Source organism: Oncorhynchus keta, unplaced genomic scaffold (genome assembly GCF_023373465.1).
Source record: "Oncorhynchus keta strain PuntledgeMale-10-30-2019 unplaced genomic scaffold, Oket_V2 Un_contig_4700_pilon_pilon, whole genome shotgun sequence".
Classification (NCBI taxonomy): domain Eukaryota; kingdom Metazoa; phylum Chordata; class Actinopteri; order Salmoniformes; family Salmonidae; genus Oncorhynchus; species Oncorhynchus keta.
In genome coordinates, this window is record NW_026287905.1 from 215,857 (window position 1) to 227,500 (window position 11,644).

General features: G+C 48.1%; 2 protein-coding genes across 2 annotated transcripts; one reads left to right on the forward strand and one right to left on the reverse strand.

Moving 5' to 3' along the window:
• Positions 1-283: 283 nt before the first annotated feature.
• Positions 284-4,173, reverse strand: LOC127924870 (uncharacterized). Its single transcript, XM_052509519.1, has 2 exons — positions 3,557-4,173; positions 284-3,489 (listed from the first exon to the last, which is right to left on the reverse strand). Exon 2 carries the CDS (start codon positions 1,384-1,386, stop codon positions 484-486), a length of 903 nt encoding a protein of 300 aa, XP_052365479.1. The 5' UTR covers positions 1,387-3,489; positions 3,557-4,173; the 3' UTR covers positions 284-483.
• A 3,182-nt stretch (positions 4,174-7,355) lies between these two features.
• On the forward strand, positions 7,356-9,614 carry LOC127924883 (enterin neuropeptides-like). Its single transcript, XM_052509550.1, has 6 exons — positions 7,356-7,359; positions 7,461-7,610; positions 7,647-7,826; positions 8,089-8,196; positions 8,917-9,168; positions 9,277-9,614. The coding sequence occupies exons 1-6, from the start codon at positions 7,356-7,358 to the stop codon at positions 9,612-9,614; spliced, it is 1,032 nt and encodes a 343-aa protein (XP_052365510.1).
• Positions 9,615-11,644: the final 2,030 nt, after the last annotated feature.

Sequence of the window (11,644 nt, forward strand, 5' to 3'; positions counted from 1 at the left end):
GGGAGGTGAAGGTCAAGTCATGCGTCCTCCAAAACACCAAACCGCACTTCTTAACACCCACCCCTTTAACCCGGAAGCCAGCTGCACCCATGTGTCAGAGGAAACACCGTTCACCTGACGACCGAGGTCAGGCGCCCGGCCCGTCACAAGGAGTGTCTATAGCGCAATGACCCAAGCAAAGCCCCCCCGGCGAAACCCTCCCCTGACCCGGCCTCCATACAATTCTGTTCCCAGAACTACACTGAACAAAAATATCAAACGCAACACCCAACAATTTCAAAGACTTTACTGAGTTACAGTTCATATAAGGAAATCAGTCAATTTAAATTAATGCATTATGTATTTCACATGACTGGGAATACAGATCTGCATCTGTTAGTCACAGATACCTTAATAAAGAGGTAGGGTTTGGATCAGAACCAGTCAGTATCTGGTGTGACCATTTTCCTAATACAGCGCGACATCTCCTTCACATGGAGTTGATCAGGCTGTTGATTGTGGAATGTTGTCCCACTCCTCTTCAATGGCTGTGGGAAGTTGGTGAATATTGGCGGGAACTGGAACACGCTGTCGTACATGTCGATCCAGAGCATCCCAAACATGCTCAATTGGTGACATGTCTGAGTATACAGGCCATGGAAGAACTGGGACATTTTCAGTTTCCAGGAATTGTGTACAGATCCTTATGACATGGGGCTGTGCATTATCATGCTGAAACATGAGGTGATGGAGGCAGAGAGAGAGCAACAGCAGAAGGGTGTGAATCCTCATGCCAAGTACAGGGGTGAGGAGAGGGGTGGAGAGGAGTGGAGAGGGGTGAGGAAGGGTGAGGGGTGAGGAGAGGGGTGAGGAAGGGTGAGGGGTGAGGAAGGGTGAGAAGAGCAGTGAGGAAGGGTGAGTGGTGAGGAAGGGTGAGGGGTAAGGAAGGGTGAGGGGTAAGGAAGGGTGAGGAGAGGGTGAGGGGTGAGGAGAGGGTGAGGAAGGGTGAGAGGGGTGAGGAAGGGTGAGGAGAGGGGTGAGGAGTGAGGAAGGGTGAGGAGAGGGGTAGAGAGGGGTGAGGAAGGGTGAGAAGAGCAGTGAGGAAGGGTGAGGGGTGAGGAAGGGTGAGGGGTAAGGAAGGGTGAGGAGAGGGGTGAGGAAGGGTGAGGAGAGGGGTGAGGAAGGGTGAGGAGAGGGGTAGAGAGAGGTGAGGAGGGGTAGAGAGGGGTGAGGAAGGGTGAGGAGAGGGGTAGAGAGGGGTGAGGAAGGGTGAGGAGAGGGTTGAGGAAGGGTGAGGAGAGGGTTGAGGAAGGATGAGGAGAGGGTTGAGGAAGGATGAGTAGAGGGTTGAGGAAGGATGAGGAGACGGGGCCCTGAATAACCATGATTACTCTGTATTTCTGTCATCACTATTCTAATGGATGACAGGATGCATCGTCGGTAATTCTCCAGGACCAGAGTTGGAGCCCAACGTTGTTATCTAATACACTAAAACCCAAATCAATTCCCTACGAGGCTACACACTACAATACTGCAGTGCACATTAAATGATAAAGCCGTGTGCCGGCAGTTGAAAAAGAGCAGTTAGCTACATCTGGTACAGCACATCTTAACCACCATGCGTTTCTGTTGTACCTGGATAAATAAACTCAACTCGGTAAGAAAGGTTAGTTCACACTCATTAAGAAGAATAGATATGGATAGGTTTGCTCAGCAAGACCAGTGGCACATCACGTTCTGCTTCCCACAGTTTCCAGGCGGAGGACTGGGCTGGTGTTACTCGTCAATCAGGTAAACCGCTCAAACCTCCACGTCTGATAAGGAGCAGGAGACAATATGAGTCAGCAACAACGATGATCCAGTAGGAAGGTAAGTGATTGATCAACGATGGAGCACAACGAGGCTGTGGTGCAGCTGATTGAACAGGAAACACACGAGGAAGAGGCTGGTTAGAAGGGTGGGTGACAGGACATCAGTAGCTACCTGCTGCTCCATGAATGTCATGCATGGGAAGCAGTGGTAATTACCAGATGTAGTTCTTACTGTCCAGAGACACGTGAAGCCGGGCCAGCTAGCAGACAGGAATCGACTGACAGCGGGAGACAAAGATGAGCGTTTGAGAGAGAGTTCTGAAGGCCGACATGTGAGTTGCAGGAAGTGAGTTTCAGAGTCAAAGGAAGACAGAACAAGACAATCTTTCTTTCTGTGGATTCAATTTATTTCATTTTTTTTCCCCCAAAAAAATAATTGTACAATACAAAATTGTTTTTGCAACAGCTTGGAGAAAATGGTTTGAGTTGAGGTCTGTCATGACAAAGTGCTTTTTCACATCCATTGTTCTGCTGCTTTGCAGTTGGACTTTCATTCCCTCCCCACATGCGTCTACAGGCTGCTGAGTGAACCAAGCACACAGTGGACCAAACAGAAAGATCAAAATGACTGACTGATGAGCCCCAGAACAGACTGGGGGGCCACGACAACTGAACAGAACGTCAGTGAGGGTCATAACCAGAACAGACTGGGGGGCCACGACAACTGAACAGTACGTCAGTGAGGGTCATAACCAGAACAGACTGGGGGGCCACGACAACTGAACAGTACGTCAGTGAGGGTCATAACCAGAACAGACTGGGGGGCCACGACAACTGAACAGTACGTCAGTGAGGGTCATAACCAGAACAGACTGGGGGGCCACGACAACTGAACAGAACGTCAGTGAGGGTCATAACCAGAACAGACTGGGGGCCACGACAACTGAACAGTACGTCAGTGAGGGTCATAACCAGAACAGACTGGGGGGCCACGACAACTGAACAGAACGTCAGTGAGGGTCATAACCAGAACAGACTGGGGGGCCACGACAACTGAACAGAACGTCAGTGAGGGTCATAACCAGAACAGACTGGGGGGCCACGACAACTGAACAGAACGTTAGTGAGGGTCATAACCAGAACAGACTGGGGGGCCACGACAACTGAACAGTACATTAGTGAGGGTCATAACCAGAACAGACTGGGGGGCCACGACAACTGAACAGTACGTCAGTGAGGGTCATAACCAGAACAGACTGGGGGGCCACGACAACTGAACAGTACGTCAGTGAGGGTCATAACCAGAACAGACTGGGGGGCCACGACAACTGAACAGAACGTCAGTGAGGGTCATAACCAGAACAGACTGGGGGGCCACGACAACTGAACAGAACGTCAGTGAGGGTCATAACCAGAACAGACTGGGGGGCCACGACAACTGAACGTCAGTGAGGGTCATAACTAAAAATGCATTGTGCCAAAAGAAAGTAAAGGAGACATCTGGATAGATCTGCTAGTTCCATTTTCAGATGGAAAAAATGAATTCAGGTTCAATTGAATCAAGGCGTTAATTTTTCAGGGACTTTTTCCAAAACTAAAAACATTTAAGTGTTTCACGTTCATTCTGACAATATTTGTGGTTTTGAACGGTTTCCAACAGGCTGACCGACACGTAGCCTGAAATCCAGTCATCTTTGTGCTAACATTCCACTCCTTGCCAATCCTTGTCATGCCAAACAGTGGCAAGGAGTGGAATGTTAGCACACCCTGGATTCCAGGCTACCCATCAGGCAGGCTGACAGAACAGTGAGGGTGTATCTTAGCAACGAGGGAACATGAACTGAATTATACCATTTTATTACTAAAAACAAAAGGCTTCATCACGTTTCATCTGAAAACAGGCTTTACATGTTAGAAAAATAGAGTTGCAGTTAGGAATATGATGTATATCGTAGCAAAAATATACGTGGACCTTTCTCTGTGTGGTGCGGCAGGGTAGCCTAGTGGTTAGCGCGTTGAGCTAGTCACCGAAAGGTTACAAGTTGAAATCCCTGAGCTGACAAGGTACAAATCCCACTGAACCACTGTCTGTTCCCCGGTAGGCCGTCATTGGAAATAAGAATTTGTTCTTAACTGACCTTGTTAAACAAAGGTAATACAACAAAAAAAATGGGTCCTACGTCTCAGGGCTCAGAGGTCAGACCTACTTCTCAGAGGTCAGACCTACTTCTCAGAGGTCAGACCTACTTCTCAGAGGTCAGACCTACTTCTCAGAGGTCAGACCTACTTCTCAGAGGTCAGACCTACTTCTCAGGGTCAACATACTGCCATCTATCCTGACAGGCTCTGTCCAACACACAACATACTGCCATCTATCCTGACAGGCTCTGTCCAACACACAGAGGGTCAACATACTGCCATCTATCCTGACAGGCTCTGTCCAACACACAGAGGGTCAACATACTGCCATCTATCCTGACAGGCTCTGTCCAACACACAACATACTGCCATCTATCCTGACAGGCTCTGTCCAACACAACATACTGCCATCTATCCTGACAGGCTCTGTCCAACACACAACATACTGCCATCTATCCTGACAGGCTCTGTCCAACACACAACATACTGCCATCTATCCTGACAGGCTCTGTCCAACACACAGAGGGTCAACATACTGCCATCTATCCTGACAGGCTCTGTCTAACACACACCATACTGCCATCTATCCTGACAGGCTCTGTCCAACACACAGAGGGTCAACATACTGCCATCTATCCTGACAGGCTCTGTCCAACACACAACATACTGCCATCTATCCTGACAGGCTCTGTCTAACACACAGAGGGTCAACATACTGCCATCTATCCTGACAGGCTCTGTCCAACACACACCATACTGCCATCTATCCTGACAGGCTCTGTCCAACACACAACATACTGCCATCTATCCTGACAGGCTCTGTCCAACACACAACATACTGCCATCTATCCTGACAGGCTCTGTCCAACACACAACATACTGCCATCTATCCTGACAGGCTCTGTCCAACACACAACATACTGCCATCTATCCTGACAGGCTCTGTCCAACACACAACATACTGCCATCTATCCTGACAGGCTCTGTCCAACACAACATACTGCCATCTATCCTGACAGGCTCTGTCTAACACACAGAGGGTCAACATACTGCCATCTATCCTGACAGGCTCTGTCCAACACACAACATACTGCCATCTATCCTGACAGGCTCTGTCCAACACACAACATACTGCCATCTATCCTGACAGGCTCTGTCTAACACACAACATACTGCCATCTATCCTGACAGGCTCTGTCTAACACACAGAGGGTCAACATACTGCCATCTATCCTGACAGGCTCTGTCAAACACAACATACTGCCATCTATCCTGACAGGCTCTGTCTAACACACAACATACTGCCATCTATCCTGACAGGCTCTGTCTAACACACAACATACTGCCATCTATCCTGACAGGCTCTGTCTAACACACAGAGGGTCAACATACTGCCATCTATCCTGACAGGCTCTGTCCAACACACAACATACTGCCATCTATCCTGACAGGCTCTGTCCAACACACAACATACTGCCATCTATCCTGACAGGCTCTGTCCAACACAACATACTGCCATCTATCCTGACAGGCTCTGTCTAACACACAACATACTGCCATCTATCCTGACAGGCTCTGTCCAACACACAACATACTGCCATCTATCCTGACAGGCTCTGTCCAACACACAACATACTGCCATCTATCCTGACAGGCTCTGTCCAACACACAACATACTGCCATCTATCCTGACAGGCTCTGTCTAACACACAGAGGGTCAACATACTGCCATCTATCCTGACAGGCTCTGTCAAACACACAGAGGAGGGGTGTTGTTTTTCTACTGCTTATGAAGCTGGTGACTGGTTGTAGCCTTGGATTCTACATGAAATGCTTCACTTAGGCTTAGACTGGTCTATGTTAGAGCAGGAACTGTGTGACAGTGTCTACTAGGGTCTTCCCAGACATACTGTAGTAGATTCCTTTTGTGGTCCACATCCAGGATTAAACAAACGGATGGATCTGGCTTCAGACGGCCCTACGCTAGATTTCTGAGACACACAATTACTCAACGCCGTTACCAGCACAAAGAACAACTAGAAAACAAACGGTTTGTAGAGAGAGAAGAGACAGAAACACTGAAGTTAAATAACCATATTCATCTCATTTAGCTCTCCCTGCTCAACATACTATTCTCTGGACCGGGACACAGAACCACTCTGTCTGTTCCATCAACCAGAGTTCAATAACAGAACTATTCTCTGGACCGGGACACAGAACCACTGTCTGTTCCATCAACCAGAATTCAATAACATAACTATTCTCTGGACCGGGACACAGAACCACTCTGTCTGTTCCATCAACCAGAGTTCAATAACAGAACTATTCTCTGGACCAGGACACAGAACCACTGTCTGTTCCATCAACCACAGAGTTCAATAACATAACTATTCTCTGGACCGGGACACAGAACCACTCTGTCTGTTCCATCAACCAGAGTTCAATAACATAACTATTCTCTGGACCGGGACACAGAACCACTCTGTCTGTTCCATCAACCACAGAGTTCAATAACATAACTATTCTCTGGACCGGGACACAGAACCACTCTGTCTGTTCCATCAACCAGAGTTCAATAACAGAACTATTCTCTGGACCGGGACACAGAACCACTGTCTGTTCCATCAACCACAGAGTTCAATAACATAACTATTCTCTGGACCGGGACACAGAACCACTCTGTCTGTTCCATCAACCAGAGTTCAATAACAGAACTATTCTCTGGACCAGGACACAGAACCACTGTCTGTTCCATCAACCAGAATTCAATAACATAACTATTCTCTGGACCGGGACACAGAACCACTCTGTCTGTTCCATCAACCAGAGTTCAATAACAGAACTATTCTCTGGACCAGGACACAGAACCACTGTCTGTTCCATCAACCACAGAGTTCAATAACATAACTATTCTCTGGACCGGGACACAGAACCACTCTGTCTGTTCCATCAACCACAGAGTTCAATAACATAACTATTCTCTGGACCGGGACACAGAACCACTCTGTCTGTTCCATCAACCAGAGTTCAATAACAGAACTATTCTCTGGACCGGGACACAGAACCACTGTCTGTTCCATCAACCACAGAGTTCAATAACATAACTATTCTCTGGACCAGGACACAGAACCACTCTGTCTGTTCCATCAACAATGTAGAAACATTAAAACAACAGTAAAACAGAAGCTTAACAGCCGGAGAAACAGCAGCCTGGCACAGTATAGTAGCGAACCTTCCCAAACCGTACCCTATTCCCTGTATAGTGCACATAGAGCCCAATGGGCCCTGGTCTGAAGTAGTGCACTATATAGGGAGTAGGGCCCCATAGGACTCTAGTCTAAAGTAGTGCACTATATAGGGAATAGGGTGCCTTTGGGACACAACCCTAGGAGTTCTTGGGAGTGAACCCACCTAAAATAAAAACGTATGGGTTTATCATTCACATCTGCTTCATATCCTTTAAGATCTGTTGTTTGGAATGCTTTCCCTCATTGGCCCCAAAATTAATCATTTAGATTTTGAAAGACTGAGAACTTCAAATAACATATCATTGTTGCTTTAGGTCATCCAGTAGTAACCTTTATTTTACAGCAACATGTGACATTCCTATACACAAGTTAAGCAGAGCTACGCTGATCTGGGCAGCTGGTTATAGCCACAGTACTAGACTGATCTGGGCAGGTAGTTATAACCACAGTACTAGACTGATCTGGGCAGGTAGTTATAGCCACAGTACTAGACTGATCTGGGCAGGTAGTTATAACCACAGTACTAGACTGATCTGGGCAGGTAGTTATAGCCACAGTACTAGACTGATCTGGGCAGGTAGTTATAACCACAGTACTAGACTGATCTGGGCAGGTAGTTATAGCCACAGTACTAGACTGATCTGGGCAGGTAGTTATAACCACAGTACTAGACTGATCTGGGCAGGTAGTTATAGCCACAGTACTAGACTGATCTGGGCAGGTAGTTATAACCACAGTACTAGACTGATCTGGGCAGGTAGTTATAGCCACAGTACTAGACTGATCTGGGCAGGTAGTTATAACCACAGTACTAGACTGATCTGATCTGGGCAGCTGGTTATAGCCACAGTACTAGACTGATCTGGGCAGGTAGTTATAACCACAGTACTAGACTGATCTGATCTGGGCAGCTGGTTATAACCACAGTACTAGACTGATCTGGGCAGCTGGTTATAACCACAGTACTAGACTGATCTGGGCAGCTGGTTATAGCCACAGTACTAGACTGATCTGGGCAGGTAGTTATAGCCACAGTACTAGACTGATCTGGGCAGCTGGTTATAACCACAGTACTAGACTGATCTGGGCAGCTGGTTATAACCACAGTACTAGACTGATCTGGGCAGGTAGTTATAACCACAGTACTAGACTGATCTGGGCAGGTAGTTATAGCCACAGTACTAGACTGATATGGGCAGGTAGTTATAGCCACAGTACTAGACTGATCTGGGCAGGTAGTTATAACCACAGTACTAGACTGATCTGGGCAGCTGGTTATAACCACAGTACTAGACTGATCTGGGCAGGTAGTTATAACCACAGTACTAGACTGATATGGGCAGGTAGTTATAGCCACAGTACTAGACTGATCTGGGCAGGTAGTTATAGCCACAGTACTAGACTGATCTGGGCAGCTGGTTATAACCACAGTACTAGACTGATCTGGGCAGCTGGTTATAACCACAGTACTAGACTGATCTGGGCAGGTAGTTATAGCCACAGTACTAGACTGATCTGGGCAGCTGGTTATAGCCACAGTACTAGACTGATCTGGGCAGGTAGTTATAACCACAGTACTAGACTGATCTGGGCAGGTAGTTATAGCCACAGTACTAGACTGATCTGGGCAGCTGGTTATAACCACAGTACTAGACTGATCTGGGCAGGTAGTTATAGCCACAGTACTAGACTGATCTGGGCAGGTAGTTATAACCACAGTACTAGACTGATCTGGGCAGGTAGTTATAACCACAGTACTAGACTGATCTGGGCAGCTGGTTATAACCACAGTACTAGACTGATCTGGGCAGCTGGTTATAACCACAGTACTAGACTGATCTGGGCAGCTGGTTATAACCACAGTACTAGACTGATCTGGGCAGCTGGTTATAGCCACAGTACTAGACTGATCTGGGCAGGTAGTTATAACCACAGTACTAGACTGATCTGGGCAGGTAGTTATAACCACAGTACTAGACTGATCTGGGCAGGTAGTTATAACCACAGTACTAGACTGATCTGGGCAGCTGGTTATAACCACAGTACTAGACTGATCTGGGCAGCTGGTTATAACCACAGTACTAGACTGATCTGGGCAGCTGGTTATAACCACAGTACTAGACTGATCTGGGCAGCTGGTTATAACCACAGTACTAGACTGATCTGGGCAGCTGGTTATAACCACAGTACTAGACTGATCTGGGCAGCTGGTTATAACCACAGTACTAGACTGATCTGGGCAGCTGGTTATAACCACAGTACTAGACTGATCTGGGACGAAAGCACATGGCCCTGGGCATTCGTTCTACAACTGGTTAATTTAGTTTTCTTGGAATCCCACCAGCTAGCTAGCCATGCTGGAGCCTCGTCTGGACACACTGAAAAGGCAGTCAATCAAGGCCTTGATTATACATTAAATGACTTGTCATCAACATGACAGATTATGACCAGTGTTACCAAGGCCTTTAAAACTTCTTAATTATGATCTTAGAATGTAAATCTTTTGATCGTGTGATTTGAAGAAAAGAAACTGAGGATCTCTCCCCTCGTCTTTCTTTGACTTCTCTTGATACCTGGAGAGTCAATAACAGTTGTATTGATACCTGGTGAAGCCCCCCCCCCCAGCTCTCTCTATATATTTCTCGGTCCTGAGGTATCTGCTGGAAAATAGTTTGTGTTAAAGTTAAGTATCTTCGTTGCTGGGACTCTCTTGGGTTCAGACCAATTTAAGGCCCGTTTCCCAGACACAGATTAATTAAGCCGTTGCTGGGACTCTTGGGTTCAGACCAATTTAAGGCCCGTTTCCCAGACACAGATTAATTAAGCCTAGTCCTGGACTAAGAAACATGACTAAAGGATTCTCCATTGAAAGTGATCTTTAGTCCAGGTCTAGGCTAAGCTTAACTTCAGCTCAGGCTACTTCGGCAGGGCCCATGTCTCCCTATTACAGCCAGCAACAATGACTGCATCAAACGGCACCCTATTCCCTATATGCCACTTGTGATGCAGCCAGTCAGTGAGCACAACATGTCAATCAGAACGGCTCAGATCTCAGATAATGAATCGATAGTACCACCACAACAGCAGTGGTTCAAGGGGCAGAAATAATGATAACAGGTGAGATGTTGTTTGGACTTTGTTAAATCCCAGCAATGAGGAGGTACTAGATAGTCAGAGTTGGCTAGCCTAGCGGCCTCGTAAAGAGTTGGCTAGCCTAGCGGCCTCGTAAAGAGTTGGCTAGCCTAGCGGCCTCGTAAAGAGTTGGCTAGCCTAGCTGCCTCGTAAAGAGTTGGCTAGCCTAGCGGCCTCGTAAAGAGTTGGCTAGCCTAGCGGCCTCGTAAAGAGTTGGCTAGCCTAGCGGCCTCGTAAAGAGTTGGCTAGCCTAGCTGCCTCGTAAAGAGTTGGCTAGCCTAGCGGCCTCGTAAAGAGTTGGCTAGCCTAGCTGCCTCGTAAAGAGTTGGCTAGCCTAGCGGCCTCGTAAAGAGTTGGCTAGCCTAGCTGCCTCGTAAAGAGTTGGCTAGCCTAGCGGCCTCGTAAAGAGTTGGCTAGCCTCGCTGCCCTCGTAAAGAGTTGGCTAGCCTAGCGGCCTCGTAAAGAGTTGGCTAGCCTAGCGGCCTCGTAAAGAGTTGGCTAGCCTAGCGGCCTCGTAAAGAGTTGGCTAGCCTAGCTGCCTCGTAAAGAGTTGGCTAGCCTAGCGGCCTCGTAAAGAGTTGGCTAGCCTAGCGGCCTCGTAAAGAGTTGGCTAGCCTAGCGGCCTCGTAAAGAGTTGGCTAGCCTAGCTGCCTCGTAAAGAGTTGGCTAGCCTAGCGGCCTCGTAAAGAGTTGGCTAGCCTAGCTGCCTCGTAAAGAGTTGGCTAGCCTAGCGGCCTCGTAAAGAGTTGGCTAGCCTAGCTGCCTCGTAAAGAGTTGGCTAGCCTAGCGGCCTCGTAAAGAGTTGGCTAGCCTAGCGGCCTCGTAAAGAGTTGGCTAGCCTAGCGGCCTCGTAAAGAGTTGGCTAGCCTAGCTGCCTCGTAAAGAGTTGGCTAGCCTAGCGGCCTCGTAAAGAGTTGGCTAGCCTAGCGGCCTCGTAAAGAGTTGGCTAGCCTAGCGGCCTCGTAAAGAGTTGGCTAGCCTCGCTGCCTCGTAAAGAGTTAGCTAGCCTCGCTGCCTCGTAAAGAGTTAGCTAGCCTCGCTGCCTCGTAAAGAGTTAGCTAGCCTCGCTGCCTCGTAAAGAGTTAGCTAGCCTCGCTGCCTCGTAAAGAGTTAGCTAGCCTCGCTGCCTCGTAAAGAGTTAGCTGGCCTCGCTGCCTCGTAAAGAGTTAGCTGGCCTCGCTGCCTCGTAAAGAGTTAGCTAGCCTCGCTGCCTCGTAAAGAGTTGGCTAGCCTAGCGGCCTCGTAAAGAGTTGGCTAGCCTAGCGGCCTCGTAAAGAGTTGGCTAGCCTAGCGGCCTCGTAAAGAGTTGGCTAGCCTAGCGGCCTCGTAAAGAGT

Bases quoted from the DNA above. Each gene is read 5' to 3' on its own strand.
- LOC127924870 (XM_052509519.1), bottom strand. From the start codon at position 1,386: ATGACAGAAATACAGAGTAATCATGGTTATTCAGGGCCCCGTCTCCTC.
- LOC127924883 (XM_052509550.1), top strand. The intron at 7,611-7,646 runs GTAGTTATAACC...TGATCTGGGCAG, and splicing joins TACTAGACTGATCTGGGCAG to GTAGTTATAGCCACAGTACT. The intron at 9,169-9,276 runs GTAGTTATAACC...TGATCTGGGCAG, and splicing joins TACTAGACTGATCTGGGCAG to CTGGTTATAACCACAGTACT.